This window comes from Pyrgilauda ruficollis, unplaced genomic scaffold, assembly GCF_017590135.1.
Source record: "Pyrgilauda ruficollis isolate IOZ18807 unplaced genomic scaffold, ASM1759013v1 scaffold38, whole genome shotgun sequence".
Taxonomy (NCBI): domain Eukaryota; kingdom Metazoa; phylum Chordata; class Aves; order Passeriformes; family Passeridae; genus Pyrgilauda; species Pyrgilauda ruficollis.
The window spans coordinates 3,386,496-3,404,206 of record NW_024525267.1 but is presented as its reverse complement, the minus strand read 5'-3'; the positions used below and the strand labels follow the sequence as shown (position 1 = coordinate 3,404,206).

The 17,711-nt window shown below is 41.0% G+C and overlaps 1 protein-coding gene across 1 annotated transcript in view; it reads left to right on the top strand.

Moving 5' to 3' along the window:
• The window catches only part of BEGAIN (brain enriched guanylate kinase associated), a 78,405-nt gene extending 61,862 nt beyond the window's left edge, over window positions 1-16,543 (top strand). Inside the window, exons 6-8 of the mRNA XM_041476156.1 lie at window positions 8,149-8,256; window positions 11,873-11,956; window positions 15,170-16,543. Coding sequence (XP_041332090.1) covers window positions 8,149-8,256; window positions 11,873-11,956; window positions 15,170-16,543 — 1,566 coding nt within the window. The remainder of the gene's footprint in view (window positions 1-8,148; window positions 8,257-11,872; window positions 11,957-15,169) is intronic.
• The last annotated feature ends 1,168 nt before the right edge of the window (window positions 16,544-17,711 follow it).

Here is a 17,711-nt window from a genome sequence, read left to right as displayed (position 1 = left end):
TTCAAAATTCGTAAAGCAGAATAAAATTATTAAAGGGTAAAGTACTGTAAATAAGCTAACCCTTACTATTTTTATTTGGTTGGGAAATTGTCCTTGTTTAAGTAGTCAATTCAATTAGAATTCACTTGCACATTAAAATAATCTGCTATTAATATGAATGAATATTCCAAAATTCAGAATATGACATTTTTCCTCCTAGATAATTTTCCTTCTTTACTCCTAGAAATTAATGCCACCTCCTCTTTCTAGACCATCTAAGTAGTTGATTTAAGTAGTAACCAGTCTCCAGTAACTTCTCCATTTCCACAGAGGAGCCTTTGTGGCTAGAAAGTTTGAGGCAATCAGTTTGAGTGACAGCTTCAAGCCACAAGGCTGAAGAGCCTACCTTGTGTGGCCTCCAGCAGTGTAACTTCTCCTTTTCTACCCATTCACACAACTTTTTTTGCTTTTTGCAAAATGTTTTGCTCCTTACCACTAACTCAGCTGAAGTCTGCATTCCTTTCATTTCACTATGACCATGTAATTATTTTAAATTATTTTCTGAGCTCCTAGAAGGAGTGAAAAAATAAAAAAATAAATAAAAAAATAAGCTGTGGGCAAGGACAGACAATCCAGTCTCTTCCTGAGCCAACCCAAGAGTCATACATCTGTCACTTCCTTTTATCCCATGTGTTCATCATAAGAAAAGCCTGTCACATTGGAATAATGTTCTTGCCACTATCTTCTTTATGTGGAAGAACTCCAACATGACATAGATTTTTGCAGTAGGTAAAGCCTAAGGCAAAAGACACATCAACAACATATTTTCTCTGACCTGACCATAAAAATGGGTATTTTAAATCCGTGGTGCCATACATTTGTCTCTGAAGAATGCAGCCTTGCCTGCAAACTTGGCAGCTTGGCAACAGAAAATCACTTTAAATAAATATCTAATATTCTGTAGGGTAAATATAATGAATTAGTCATTGCTCCTTACCATAATGTAGCAGAATTCCTGAAAGCCAGGCTCTATTAGCATTTTGAAGAGGTATTGAGACAAGGATGGGCGTCCTGGGGATTACTGCAGTGGGAAGCAAAGATTAGACAGTGGTAGATGATGAAGTGCAATCAGGATGCTGCCACAGCCTCTGCATAGATCCCTACACATTCCTGCAGTTTTGTTTGTAACTTGATAAAGAATTACCTCATAAATCTGCTAAACATTTGGCTCTTTTCCTCTTTTGCCTGTAAAGATGCACATTCTTAAATAGACTTGTGGGTTCAGTGAATCTGTAAGTGAACAGCTCCTTTGGATACTCATTTTACTGGTAAACCAAAATAAGATTGTTATGCAGTGAAGTAAAACTAAAAATTTAATGTGTATTAAATGTTGCTTTCATGCTGCAGTTATCAGCACCAAATCCTGCACCCCAAGGATGATGTCGTGAACTGGTAACAGTTGATACAATCTCATTATCCATTGAGAAATCTTTCATTATTATTTGCTCTTCTCATCTTGTCAGTTCACTCTTTTATTACAGTTCTTGCCCATGGGTACAAGTGAGTGTGAGTAGGGGATACCTACTGCCCTTCACTGGCAGATAAATTCACACCGAGCATCCATAAACTGGCACATCTGCCTGCACATCATCTGCCATAAAAACATGAAGATCTGCAGAGCAGAAACTAACATGCTTAAAATCAGGAATTACTGCAGAGAATATCCAGTAATTCCTTCAAATCTAAACCATCTTTTGCTTCTTTATGAGCCAATTGATAAAACAAGTTACGCATGTGGTCTGCAGGGAAGTACTGCAAATAGAGCAGCTGTTAACTTTCAGAGTTACAGGAGGAAAAAAGGTTTTATTTCCAGCACATTTCTCATTCTTGTTTTCTTTACCTTGTTGGCTATAGCCCTGGCCTAGCCAGGCCCACCACCACATATGTTTCTGTTTAAGACTCTGCTTACAAGATGAGAGGTCCCTTGGTTTGAGCACTGCCTTGCTCAGCAGAGACCATGAGACACCTGCATGGGAGGAAGAGTGCACCTAAACTTGAAATAACCCACATTAGTACCCTCTGCAACACTAAAAAGTTTCCACACCTGGTGGGAGAGACCATTGCATAATCTCCCAACCTCCCATTCCACAAAGAATGGTCATTTTTATTAATTTCTCACCAGAATACAAGATATGTACTGACAGATGCTGTAAACCAAATTCATCCTCACTCATCATTGAAGTGCTGTCATGGAACTATCACTGGGAATGCACAGGGCATCTGGGAGCCCTTTCTTTGTGATAGATAACACACTCACGTCCTCCATGATTGCTGTAATTATCAGTAATAACTAGATGTTGCATCACTGACTGCAGAAGACAGGCATTCACATGCACCAAGTCAAATCTGGGGTCTGTTTGAAGTCTTGATGGAATACCGGGGAAAAACATAAGTGAACTTGTACAATATTCCATGCATACTTGTTCTCAATTTTATTGGGACCTAGAAAGGTATTAATTATTTATTAATTAATTATTAATTTATTAATACATCTCTTCAAACTCCCTGCTCAAACACCTATAGCAGGTCATCAAGGACCATGTCCAGACAATTTTTTTAATATCTCCAGGAGTGGAAACTCCACAATCTGTCTGGAAAATCCCTTTTCAGTGCTCAGTCACCCTCAACAGTTAAAGAGTTTTCTACGTTCAGATGACACTGCTGAAGTTTCACTTGTTGTGCCACTGTTATTGTGCCCATTGCCTGTTATCCTGTCACGGGGCACCTCTGAAGAGAGCCTGGCTCCATCCTCTTTGCACCCTCCCTTTGTATATTTTTCCACATTTGATGAGATTCCACTCAAGGTGTGTTCTCTCCAGGCTAAACAGTCCCAGCTCTCTCAGGCTTTCCTCAGAACAAGACTCTCTCCAGTATGGCCATAGACTCTCTCCGGTACTTCTTTATCCACCTGTACTGAAAACCTGACCTGGACACAGTACTCTGGGTGTGGCCACAGCAGTGCTGAAGGGAAGAATTGTCTCCCTCAGCTTGCTGGCAGCACTGCCTAATGCAGCCCAGGGTCACCTTTGGCCTTCTTTGCAGCAAGGAAACACACTGGTGGCTTGTGCTCAGCTTGGTTTCCACCAGGACCTCCCAATCCTTTCCTGAAAAGCTGCAGTAAATGCTGGGTGGCCCCAAGCAGGCATTGGTGCAAGGGGTTGTTCCTCCCCAGGTGCAGGATTTTGCACCACTCCTTGTTGAAATCCACGGGGTTCCTGTCAGGACATTTCTCCAGCCTGTGAGGTCCCTGTGGAGCGCAGCACCACCCACTGCTGTACCAAACACTCCTCCCAGTTTGACATCTTCAGCTGCTCAGTTTTGTCCTTCATAAGATGATTTCAATGAAGTTATAAAATATCACCATAAAACATACAGAGTTTGTTTTGAAAGTATTTCCCCACTTGTAGTCAGCGCTTGTTTGCTGGCTACAATCCACAGGACAGTCAGCCCCCTGCATTTCTTAGCAGATACCTTAAAGCATGAGCAGTGAAAAGATTGTGACTGCTGGTCTAGGAAAAAAGTACTGAGTCAACAGTGTTACACTGGTCCACAAAGGTGGGGAATTTCTCCTGTCAGAGTGTTATGTTCTTCCTGGGCAAGTAGAGTAGTAGAGAAAAAAGGGAGCAAAATTCTGCCTGTATTCTTCATCCAAAAACACTGTAGTAAACCTCTGTCAAGGCATTCAGGATGGGACACCAGTATCACTCTGGTGGCATTTGTAACAGAAAAAGTCTCTTCCTCTCCTTCTGTCTGTCATTTGGGCATTACTTATTAGGAAGTGTTCCCAAAGGAATACTGCTGGCCACTAATACCTTGCTGGTCAGCACTACCATCACATTATTGTCACTGTAGCATTGAAATTGCATCCACGGAAACGTTCTTTACAGGAACATCAAGATTGACTTTGCCATGTTTGAAAAGTCTGACATTTCCGCAGACCAGCACTTCCCATTTCCAAATCTGAGGCTGCTTTCCAAAGGACTTTACACACCAGAGCTCCCACAGGACAGCAGAGACCACAGGAAGCAGCCAAGCCTTGACTAATGGGCTGACACTGCTCTATGGTAGGACACCCTCCAGCTGCTGGAAAGCAATGAAGGGAGACTGAAACTTTGCCAGAGAGAGAGAGAACTTTTAGCCTGCCCATTTCTGCTGAAGGACTAGAGTAGTAACCTTTACGGATCCACTAATATGCAAGATAAGCAGATCTTTTGATCCAGCTATTGTTACTTTTAAAAATACACTTATCTATTAATTATTTCATGCTGAATCAACCTAGCAAAATTCTTTTCACCCCACTTATATCACAGATTTCAGATGTAGGGACTAGATGGCACCAAACACTTTTGAAAGCGTTAACTTATGGATCTATAAATATATGAGTGATGTTTTTATGCAAATTATAAAAAAGGCCCTAAGGTTCCAGACAGAGATTATATATTTTATTATATAATTTGGTCCCTTGGTGAAGAACAGATATTCAATCCCTTCCTCAGCTCTGATAAGGATGCACTGGGGGTCATGCTAAATCCAGGATAGGAGCAAGGTGCCCTCAGCCTAGGTGCCTTGACTGCTGGATTCACTGGTCAGCAGAACAAATTTGATCTGACTCAGATGTGGGCACATGACTGTAGTTCTCTTGTGTTAGTCAGACACTACAGAGCTGTGTTCTCGTGTGCTGGCTCTGTGTCAAGGGATGAGGGGGGAAGAGGATGCACAGAGCTGACTCAACAAAGATTTCTGAACAAGGATCCACCAGCCACTGCATTCTGTAGCTCTGGCATTTTGGAGTGGACTTCAGGAAACCTCAGCCCAGCTGCAAGCTATTGGCATATCAATAACACCAGTGATTTAATTCACTACTGAGTTTTGAGAGATAGGGTATTAGCACCTGCAGAGCAGAAAGCAGTGCCAAAAGGAGGGAGGAGGGGTCACAAGCCTTATGGTAGAGTAGGAGGACCAAGCTTCTATAAGTTACCAGAAATAGAGGGATCTGCCAAAAGTGGTTACAAGTAAAATAAACATTTATATTTGTAACTCATGATCATAGCATTGATATTATGACTCCCATCCTCCTTTCATGCCTCTCTGACTATCTGATGCTGAAAATGATTGCTTGACTGCAAGTGGAGAGCTCAAAGTTGCAGCCCCCAGTGGCCAGCAACCCTTCTAATACAGCGATCCAGCTCTACCATACTGTCTCTTCCAGCACTGTTCTCCCATAGGGGGTGTCAGGATTAAGCCTTTGTCCTCTTGTTGCCACCACTGCACCACAATAAAGTCTGGCTGAAGCCCTGAACTTCCAAAGATGGACACACAGTGTGTGGCCAATATGCCAAAGGATTTCAGTCTCCTGCCCACCTTTAGGCTACCTCCTTTTGCCACATTGAAACAGATTTTTCCTCTTGTCAATGACACAGATTTCAAGAGAAAGATTTAAACTAATAATGATGGAGAAGATTGGGACTGACCTTTCCTTCTTATTCCCTCTTCTGCACAGCACTGCTGAGGTGTTTATTACTTTGGTGTCCACCTGCTGACCTGTACAGTATAAATTTAAACAGGCGAGTTTTGCAGTTCAATAAATATAGAATATCTTTTAAAGTCACACTTGAGCAGATACAAAGTCTGGGAAATGTCATCCAAATGTTATCATAAGTGAAATAAAATGAAATCATAATTCAGCCAGATTCAGCATTACACCAATGCAGTGGAAAGTAGTGCTTCAAATGCCTGAATCTGCTGCCTCATTGGTTTCTCTCCTGAAAACTATAAATTCTTGATCAGATAGTCTCTCCTGAACTGCAAGATAGAATGAGTAAAGTTCAATTTGGCTAGGCAAGAGCAACAGTTACTGAGATCAGAGAGATTTAGAGCAACAGAGTTCTACAAATCAGCTGTCCTGGTATGACAACTTGTCATACAAGGACTGATAAAATCTTCCATACAAATGGTTATTTGGAAGATTATGTCTGTACTCAGTGGACCTGGATCCTTCAAAAGCAAGAAATTACTTCGAAAATTGAGGGGACATATTTTTTGCGGGTACTTAGGTAATCACTTGTCTACCTCATTACACAGCTAAATACCTCTGAAAATGTAATCTTCAGTCACAGTCTCAAAGGAGACAGATTTCTAGAGGTGCACAGATGGCCAGGAGGTTTACAAAGTGCCTGGTTGTTTAGTTCACTATAAAATCAGTGAGAGTTAAGGGTCTCATATAAAACCACGTAGATCTGCCTAATTAAAAACATAGCCCTGTGTCTGGTTAAAATCACTAAGGTTGGAGACTTGCAAGCTCTCAAAGCTACATTTTGGCCTTCCATGAGGAAGTCCCCAGGCAGGAGTGCCTGATCAATGGGAACAAGGAGGGGAGAGGTGTCAAACCTGGGCCAGCCTCCAGTCCTGGACTGTCAGGACAGGGGGCTGGCAACAGCAGGGAACAGACAGTCCACAGTGAGCTGACACTAAAATAGGTCAGTCTAGACCTTCACAAAGACACTTCAATCATATCTGCACGGTTCAAAGCAAGCTGTGGGTTTGCTTAGACCATTTGAGGAGGTGGTTTTCTTTAAATAGCAGCTTAGGATGAGAGCTGCCACTTCCAATTCAATCACCCTCCTTTAATACAGGCTGGTGCTTTGCAGCTGGATAATTAACCTTGGTATTCATTTGGACTTCAAAACACCCAATTCCCATTGCTGTCAATTAGCTGACAATGTCAAGCGTGTGTTGATAGAAGATTTTTGTGTGACCCTGGCAATATGGCATTTGGGAGATTTCAGTCCTTCACAACTAAAAATGGGAAGTGACATTCACAGAAGCACAGAATGGTTGAGGTTGGAAGGGACCACTTCACTTATAGTGAAGTGGATCCACCAGATCCACTTGGAGATCTAGTCCAATCTCCCTGCTCAAATAGGGTACTCTGGAGCACTTTCCTTAGAATTGTGTCCAGGATGATTTTTAATATCTCCCAGCCTCTATGGGCACCCTGTTCCATTGCTCAGCCACCCCCACAGTACAGAATTCTTCCTCATATTCAGGTGAACTTCCCATGTTCCAGTTTCCACTTGTTGCCTCTTGTCCTATTGCTCAGCACCACTGAGACTGTGAATTTGTCACTGGATTGAGTTCACTTAAAAAAAACAGACATGTATTAGGGTTTACCCTCCTTTCTGCTCTTAAGGCAATGTACCTTTCTAAAAGACCCTCAAGATATTTTTCAAACCTTCTTGTTGCAGCTCTGAATGCACAGAAGATGTCTTGATCTCAGGGCACCCAGAAGATACCATGCTTTTTAACACCAATGTAAGGCTGGAGGCAGGGTTATAAATGACTGGTACACAATGATTTTTGATATGAGAAGCAGTACAATAAGCACCGAGTATCAAAATGAAAAAAAAAAAAAAAAGTGGGAAGGGCCACTGGCATTTCATTCTTGCCACTGATCTCTTTGCTTTTATAATAAAGAGTTACATCCTACTGGTAACAAGATTAAATTAGTGGGCAGAAAGAAATTTGAATCAGACTGTTTTCCTGATATGCCACAGTGGATTGTGTTCTGCTAATGAGTGCTAACCCTGCAATCAGGTAAACATTCACCTTGAGAAATGAACAACCTTAATCAGGGCTTTTAAATCAGCCAGAACAGTCAACAGCTAAAATGAAATTGGCTCAAACACAACTGCTTTTCTTTTTAAATATTGTTCTTCCTTCCTTATGAGGACGGGAAATAATAGCATAAGTGAAACATTCTTGCAGTAAAGGAGCAGCTCCAGTCCTTCCATGTTAGAGACCCTGTCCTGTGAGTAAGAAGGGATGTATTGATTGATGCTCAATAGAATGCTTTTGCACAGGCTAACTGGAACCTTCTGTGAAGGCTCCTAAATGAGCTCAGTCTGACCTCCACAGTTCTAAAGAACTTTACCTCAGATCCTAAGCAAAATAATGGAGAAAATAAATAAGAGGAGGGGGCAGGAAGAAAGAAAAAAGAAGTGTTGGTCTGTTGTGCTTTTCTCTGGATTTGAGAATGACTTCAACCTGTGGACCTTTATCTGAAATATCCTGACAGTAGAAAAAACACTGACTACTCCATTTTCTCTGCAGGGTCAACACTACGAAGAGGAAAAACGGGCTTTGAGCCATGAAATAATTGCACTCAATAATCACTTAATAGAAGCCAAGGTGACAATAGATAAGTTGTCAGAAGACAATGTAAGTATTTAATTATTCATTTTGAGATTATATTCAGAAACAAATTGGGTCTTGCACTTCCCAGTGCAAGAAATTATAGAATAGTATTTTATGTTTGTATAAAATGTAACTTGCCACCTCAACGGTTAAAAATCATATTTGTTTGTTTGTTCCCACCATTTTGTAAATTTAGCTCTCCTTATGCTATGAGGTTGTGGTGAGGCTTCTCATTGATATTTTTTTCCTTGCGTCTAGCCTGAAACTGATGAAAAAATATTTTAAGAAATGACAATATTCCCACATTGATTTTGACATCAGTACAGCAAATCGGTGCAAGCACATGGTCAGCGCTGTTGCAGGGACACGTGTGGAGTGGGGACTCATCAGAAGGATTTTAGGCACAGAGCAGAGCCCTACATTTCCTGCAATTCTTTGATCTTTCAGTCTATGCTCACCAAAAAGCCCAGCACAAGCCAGCTCTGCCAGCACAAGGCAGGACTGACCCAGCCTGGTCACCAGACCGCTCCTGCAGGGAGGAGGAGCCAGACTTTCCCCAGCAGTTGTTTGTGTGTAAAAATGTACCTTTACATGTGTGGGACAAAACAGGGAACATCTCTGGCAATTGTCACCCTCCATCTCATTAAACACTACTGAAAAATGGCATGAGTAGCACAGCTGGCAACAAGCTCATTAAATCCTTCCTGAGACAAACCTGCAAAGACAGCAAAGAGAGGAATATTGCAAGCATTTAGTTCATTATTGTGCCATTCCTTCCACATTTAATAAAAAATTCATCTACAGAAGACATGTTTCTGTTAGCACTTATTTTCCAGCATCTTACTTTCAATCTTCCCATATTTCACATGAACTCTTAATCATAGCTGGGAGCATTTAATCTCATTAAAATGCCTGTTGATGTGAACTCTGTCTGTGCAATTAACAGCTTTCCAACTGAAATAAAAAGTTCCCAATCTGACCCCTAACTTTTATAGAAGTTGAGTTGAAAGAAGAGTTACTTTATAACTCTAGCAGCTGTAAGTAATGGAGTGTGGTAAAAGTAATGGCCTACATCCAGGTTTTGGAATCACAGGTATACCTGCAGAGTAATTCACCTGAAATCAGTGGAGTTCTTTTTGATTTAAAACAGAGGTGGAAGAAAGTTGCAGAAATCTCCCTTTAAGTATGCATGAATTTATACTACTTCATGGAGTCAGGTTTGAACCCACATTTGAAGTGTTTTCAGTGCTCCTAGTTTTACTCTGAGCACTGGAATACAGTCCAGAGGCCTCAAATAACAGCACCACTTCAGACTTGAGGTTGGTCCATGGACAAAGCTCTGCCCTTGCAGGTCTTGAGAAAATAGCATGAAATTAAGTCAGGGGAGGTTTAGGTTGGATGTCAGGAAAAGGTTCTTCACCCAGAGGGGTGGGCTCTGGAACAGCTCCCCAGGGCAGTGCTCACAGCCCCCAGCCTGGCAGCTCAAGAAGTGTTTGCACAATGCTCTCAGGCACAGGCTGTGACTCTTGGGAATGGTGCTGTGCAGGGCCAGGAGCTAGACTTGATGATCCTTGTGGGTCCATTCCAGCTCAGGATAATCTATGATTATACATAGTATAACTAATAAAAGTAAAGGTTATATTCCAAATTTTAAAATAAAGGACTACAAAACAAACCACTAATATACCTAATAACTACAGAAGTGATAAACTGATGAATCCTACATGGGGAGAATGTTTTTGCCTCAGCAATATTTCTTCAATTATATTTTCCCTTTCTCTTCAGAAAGAAATGTAAAATGACGCTTTTGATACAAAAACAGATTTTAAACTGTGGGAAACACTTCTGGCATTAATTGCCAGTGATTGTTCTGGTTGCCACAGATATGGCTGGTTTCCATTCAGGCAAACATTAAAGGAGAGAAGGTCACTCCAGTCACATGGCTTGGCCCAGCAGGTTGAGAACAAAGTACACGTGGCACATGTAGCTCACATGTAATTTCTCTGTAGTAATTTTTAAAGCTGCTAAAAATAAAGTGTCAGAAATGCTTTTTGTGCTCTCCATGACAACCACTGAGCAGAAAGAGGGGCACAGAGCTTTTGAAGAAAGGATTAGGTTCTGGAGAGATGTCATTTTTGTGTGCCTGGAAATGCCATATGGGACTCGGGGTACCTGTCTGTGCTATACATTGTGCAGCAATATATATTGGGTTTAATGTATATGCAACATATCAAAGTCACATGCACATGCCACGGATTTTACTTCTAAATTGAATTTTTGGGTTCTTTTTCAGGAATGAAATAATGTGTCCTAATATAAAATTTAAGATGCACATAAATGAATACAGTATATTTGCAGCAGAAGGGGCATGTATAAAATGTCACAGAGAAAAACAAAACACAAGTGTCTAAACAAAAGTGTCTAAAGGTCCTTGAATGTGAAAAAATATGAACTAATGTTCACAGGACATCTATCCCCATCACTGAAAGACTCACAAGAACATCTTGTTGCTTCTCTTATTACAGAATACCTTAAAATTGTCCTTTAAAACAGAGGAACTTTATTTTTCACGGAAAATTTCTTTATGAGTTTTTAAGAGAATTAAAGTAGCCGTACATACTGGCATGCAGTAAAATTATGACATTAACATCAGAGAAAATCCAAATTATATCAGTATTCCCCACCTTTTGTCTACAAACACACACTAATTTTTACAGATTAACACAGCCCAGTGCCCATAGCACTTTCATGCTTTGTATATCTCATCTCTGCCTACCTATAAAGTCAGCTTCTGAAGACAAAGCAAAAGGAAAAACAAAATACAACTCCTACCTTCAGGGAGCCAGAGGTACTGGTTGAAGGATACAGTTACACAGTCATGTGTGCTAAATTAAATTTAAGTGAAGGGCAAATCTGTGTGCTGAATTTTCCCATTAAATAGGCTGTGGGAGCCATTCAATACCAAGATAGTATAAGAAGCTTGCTTAAATTCTCTCCTTCCTTGTGTGGAATTCTCACAGTAATTTCTTGCCTGGTGAAAATATTCGATTCTGCAGCATCAAATATTTGCAGTGAGATTTAATATATTTCTATAGCTGCATTCTGCAAGATATTAAAGGAGCCAGGAACCATCCAGAAATACCAAAAGGAGAAAGAGTCTCCCTTTTAAAAAAATCAACACAATGTATATTTCTGTAATTAATTTCTCCCACAGTCTCATAATATTATTTTAGCACTTTCTAAAGTAGTATTTTATTGCTCGTCTGGATAACACCCAGTAAAAATTTTCTTTTTTCCTTAAAAGATCATGGTTTTTAGCCTTCACAGTATCATGCATGTTAACAGTATAAAATTAAGTTCGTAATGGTAAATATCCATCTTCTGAAATGCAGATTACTGTTCTGTTGTAACAGGTCTCAAAAGTTTATTCTTAGTAATTTTATCAGCCCTCACAGAGCAAAGGAGGAAATATCTCTGGGTTGTGCAAGAAACAGCAAAGCATCTTAATTTGTTTAGAAATTAAGGTGTGCTCCAAATCTCCCCAAAGTGAATTTTAAAAAGATTGATCAGGCATGGGAGAAAGGCTGAAAGCCACAAGCGCTTTGCAAACTTTAAAGAGGTTATTTTTTGTTTTTTCCAGGAGCTCTACAGGAAGGACTGCAATTTAGCTGCTCAGCTTCTCCAGTGCAGCAAGAACTATGACAGGGCACATAAACTTTCAGAGGTAATGCGACCAAACTTGTTCGATTACATAAATATTGTATGGAAAACAGGTTATTTTGCATGTACCAATTGCAGAATTTGTTTGCCCTTAAGGTTTTTATTCCTGCACACAACCCTCCTTTAAGCCACAGGAGGCCTCGTGCACCTGCTGGTGTCTGTGCCATCGAGGATGGTGCTGACAAAATCACAGCCGTGGTGGAACTTGAAGGCACTTTCTTTCCCCAAACCTCTCCTATCCAGTAGGATGGGCCTGCATGATTGCCTGTAAAGCAAAGGTTTTGTAAAACACTGAAGTGCTGTGAGCTCCAGAATGCAAAATGCTGTGCAGGAGCAGCGGGGTGAGAGCAGGGAAATGACAAGCCACAGGCGTCAGAGATTCTGATATAATCAATTTTCCTCCTGAAGCTATTTTCCAGTCCAGCTAGTTTCCAAACCCGAATTTTAAAATGGACTGCCAGAACAAATATCTTTTTCTAAAGAAACCAGAGCGCTGAATGATTGATTTCCAAGGTGGAAACTTTAATTAATAATCCTTGCTTCCAAGGAAACGAGGCTTGAGGAATAGGCTCCTTAAAGGGGAGGCAAATATTATCTTAGTTTAGAAGACAGTTCTTTAGGGATCCAGGCCCTGCACAAAGCAATAGCACCTTCCTCACACATATTGCTTCAGTGAAAGTTACAGGGAATAGCCTTTCCTTCTTCAGTCCCATCAGGTCAACCTCCCCCCAAATGGCCTCTCTTGTGCAATTCTGCAATGGAATAGTGCAAAATTAAATTTGGAATGTACAAACCATCTCTAAGTCAGTAAATGGCTTCAGAGCACTGAACAACCCTGGTAAACAAAGATGGAGCAAGATGCTTCTGTCCACCAGGCTATGATTTTATGGAACAGAGACAGAACTTCCAATTAACCATTATTATTAACCATTACCTTGGTCCTATTATTTTGTCCTGTTAACTGACTTCCCTTAGCAAATTGTATCAAGGAATTACCATTACATTACTCACACTTGAAAGCACCCTACCTGTTCTAATTAAGACCTTAAAAGTATTTAATTGTTTATTTCCAGAGAACTATCACAAATGTGAGATCTCCCCACAATTTCCCAGACTGTCATATACTCAGTTAAATAGGCAGTCTCCACTCATTAGTCCAATCATTTATTAATTTAGCAAGTGTGAATGTGCTGTCACAGCCAATAAATTCTTTACAAATGCAAATATTGCCTGATAAACTATTATATGTTATCCAGAAACCTAAGCTGTAGTAAAATATAGCAGTGTGATAGCAGTATCATTTTAGTAATTCCAGTTTCCAGTGCAGTGCCCACAAAATAATGTTCTTTTTAACACATTTCATAATCTTAATAACGTATATAAAATAGATCAAACACTGGTGCTACAGGATACTAAAATAAGAGCTGCCCCATACAGCATTTTCACATTAATTAACTGTATTTCTTTTCCTCATTTCTATGGCAATTTACACCAGACCTATTTTACAACCTGTTTATTCAATCTTTGTTGCATCTGTACTTGCCATGACTAATGTTGCTGTCTGCCAGCGGACTGGCAATATCATTTATTTCCAATGGAGGACATATGAGTTAATTAGCAACATAATGATTAATCCAAAATATCCTGGAAGGTCTGTTGGTTGAAAAAACACTTGTCCTGCTACAAATAACAGGAATGTAATTTCACTACATGCCGTATTCTGAACACAGTGAGGTTTGGGGGTTAAAGCAGCTTTAAAAACTTCCCAATGAAATTAAAAGAGGATCTCCATATCTTAGAAAATGTGAGGCCATGACAAGGAGCAGGCACGTTAAATTTCCTTTGTCAAAAATAAAGAGGAGGGGAACAACTTACCAGTATTTGTAGTGTTCTCTTCTCTAGAGGAGCAAATTTAAGGAGGAAGTGAGATTGTAGGGTCATAAGGTTAACCACTGATTATTTTGTGAAGAGGAACTTGATTTCTAGTTATAAAAAGAAAGTGCTGAGTAAATCACTGTTCAGCCCAGCACCGAAGGGATTAATTCCCAAGTGGCATAAATCAACAGGAATACCAAAGGAGCTAACAAAATCACAAACTCAAACTTATTCCAAGCATGAATTCTGATTTCCAGCAAGAAACAGGGAGAGACAACCGCTCCCATATTGCTTTCTGATCATTGGTAGAGACCTCAAGTGAGCAAGGCAGATAAAATTTGACAGGAAAGCATGCTTGGTGATGCCTGAGTAGGCTTCACCAAGGAATGCCATCTCTCTCTCTGCTGGTCCACATGACAGAATGGCAGGTGAAACCACCATCCACAGCCCTGGTCCTGACTTTCTGAAAAAAAACCCTATATGATTTCTGATACACAACAGACTTATTGATTAATTCTGTCACAGGAATCACAATGTGAATTCAGGTCTTAGTGCTTTTTTTCTGTCAGTGTGTTGAGGTTTATGTGGCTGGTTGATCTGACAAGCAGTGTCCAGCTGAAGGGGCAAGGAAGCCAGCTTGGTCTGCTTCTTCCCAGCACAGGAATAATCCTGTCACAGCAGCCAGCACCTCTTCTATAAGTGTCAGTCAGCTTCTCTGCATCTTCAAACAGCATTGTTTATCAAAGGTGATGCTGGAGGGCAGGAGCCAATTTGGCATGGGGTTGTAGGCAAGATGAGCTTGAGGAAAAACAAAAGAAGAGCAGAATAGATGTTATCTCTTCCTCCTTCCTCACCCCCACAGAGACCTCTGCACACCCACACTCCAACTGCAAATCACACCCAAGCACACAGTCTGGAAAGTGTTGCCGTAGGCTGTAATTCCCTACCTGCCTTTTTAAGATCGTTGTTTACTACATGCTTTATTTACATCAGTAAAATAAACCTGGAAGTGCTGGGTTAATGGCTGGACTTGATGAGTGTAGAGGCCTCTTCTGACCTGAGCAATTCTGTGATCATTCCTATCCAACCTGAATTAATTTGGAAGGAAACATTTCAGTTTCACAGTGTTATCTGTGAGCGAAAGCAGATGAAGATGTACAAATGTTAAATAAACAAACAAAATTCATTTGATTACAATTGTTTCAAGAAATGCACAAAGATTGCGGCCATCACAAAGAACCAGGTATGGTGAGCTATGTAGTGCCATAAACAGCACTCATCTGACACCTCTATTGACACATACTCTTTTCTCCTTTCTCTTTGCCATCTCTTTATGTTGCAGTTGCCAACTGACTTTCAGGAAAGAGTCAGCATCCACCTGGAGAAACACGGGTGCAGCCTTTCTGTCCCCTTGTGCCACACTTCCTATGCTGATACCATACCCACTTGTGTCATTGCCAAAGTACTGGAAAAACCAGACCCACACAGCTTGTCCTCACACTTGTCAAGCCCATCCACGAGGGATCTCAATTTTCAGGACTCTGCTGGAAAAGTCGGACAAAGACCCCAGTACAAGTCCGACATCTACTGCAGTGACACAGCTCTTTACTGCCCCGAGGAGAGGAGGAGGGAGAGGAGGCAGAGCGTGGACACACAGGTGAAAGACGTGGGGTTCCTGCGGTCCCAAAACTCCACGGACAGCACTGTGGAAGAAGATGGTTTCCATTCCAGCTTCTCCCACGAAGCCTTCCCAGAGTACATTACCTCTCTTCCAACCTCCAGCTCCTACTCCAGCTTCAGCGTCACGTCTGAGGAGAAGGAGAATGCCCAGGCCAACACTCTGACAGCCTCCCAGCAGGCGATCTACATGAGCAACCGAGACGAGCTGTTTGAAAGGAAGTCCCCCGCGGGTTACGAGCATCAGGGGAGCCCCAGGTTTGCCAAGCCCAAACCCGCGCAGCACATGGAGCTTGCTGACGACAACGAGAACTCACCCACTTTTACCAGGACTCTGCCTCCATATGCAAACGAACCTTTTCATTTCTCAGCCATAACACCACAGCAGGCTTTGGCAAACCAGAAAATGAGGAATGAGTGCAGGAGCACCCACCTCTCAGAAGAAGACTTGCCAGGGCGATGGAGGCAGCTGAGTGTGGAGGACATTGGAGCGTACTCCTACAGGAATGCTGGCAGGCTGTCTCCCTGCAGCTTCTCAGAGCAGTACTACAGCAGCCCCATCAAGAAGGGGGACAGTCGAACAAGCCCCATCTATGCTAGTTACAAAGCAGACAGCTGCTCAGAGGGAGATGACATCTGCCAAAGCAGACTTGTGGATTCTTGCTTCCTGAGAACAGACAGTGGCCTGAACATTGACATCAGCACAAGCTGTAAACAGGACAAATTGCCCACTTACAAAACAAAAGAATCAAGAGACCAAAAAAACGAAAGGATCACTGTCCAGTTATGCAGTAGCAAAAACATCGAAAACAGCCAAGTATTGAAAAGAGAATACGTGGACGTGAGCCCCAACAGCTCAGCAGAGTCACTCAATCAGAGTTCAGTGGAGGCTCCAGAAATCCACCAGTCTTCCATGGATCAAGGAAGCCATTCGGGTGTTCACAGCAAACAGCCGCAGTTCCAGAGGACTGGGAGCACTGGTCTGAGTCGGAAGGACAGCCTTACAAAAGCACAGTTATACGGAACCCTTCTGAACTAGGCACCTCCCCAAATGGCAATAAGACAGCAAACAAAAGGAAGAAAAGAGCATTTGATATTTCTAGTGAACAATAAGGTTCTAAGAAGCAGGATTGTTATAAAATATATATTCATAACGGTACTATATGTTTAAAACAAAATCTCTTCAAAAACGTTATACAGCACTTTTCACTTGACATCCTTTCCACCTTTCCACATGGGAGACTCCCCTCTTTTATAAACCTGAAATATTTTTATAAACAAAAATGTATTTATTAGACTATCCTAAACTATTTGAGCAGAATTCTTTTCCCTTCAAGCAGGTTTCTTATTTATTTTTGTGCATGAGGCCATCTGTGCCTAAATACTTGGAGGAAAAGGGTAAAATCATGATGACAGTGACAAAAAAAAAATAAACCCACCTGATAAAATACTATAAAATGTCATGTGAAATAAAAAAAACAAGAATGGTGAATTTGAAGAACTATATTTTTTAACAAGAATGGAATTGTATCTTAAGTTATTTCATACAAATGTATTTATGAGTGACTAATGTATGCACAGTGATACTAATATTTTGTTCTTTTAATCCACTGTGTTTCTGCTTTCCTATTTTTCCTTGTATACTACCTCAAAAGTAATTGAGGGTTTCTTTGTCACATTTTCTGTAGGCTTGCATTTATATTGTCTAAAATGCATGCAGTGTCATAATTAATACTGTATTTTGCATAACTTAATAAAAGACACCAGTGGATATATTTTGGTGTTGTTTTTCCTTTCATTCAATAGAACACGCAATTGCTCTGGGGGCCATCAGTACAGCAAAAGTTAATGACTAAAGCTGCTGAACTGGATTGCTTTCTAAAGGAGTCTCTCTTTCTCTGTAAGCTCCAGAGTAAACTGGTTCACCCACAGCCCATGGCCTCTGGGTGTGCAAGGGTGACTTCTCATCAGCCTGTTGAAAGTAAGCAAGGAAAAGAAAATGTTTATCCACAGTCCTGAGTTCTCTAGACAGGGTTCTGCATACTGAATGTGAACAGAAAATTTCTTAAAAACCAGTGATGTAAGCTCCTCCTCTATTACTCACATACTTGACACAATCTTTTATGCCTTTAGGACCGTTGCATTCCACAGCTGCCCCTTCTTCTTATGTAGCTTGGTATTTCTAATAGTGATTTTTCTAAAGCCTA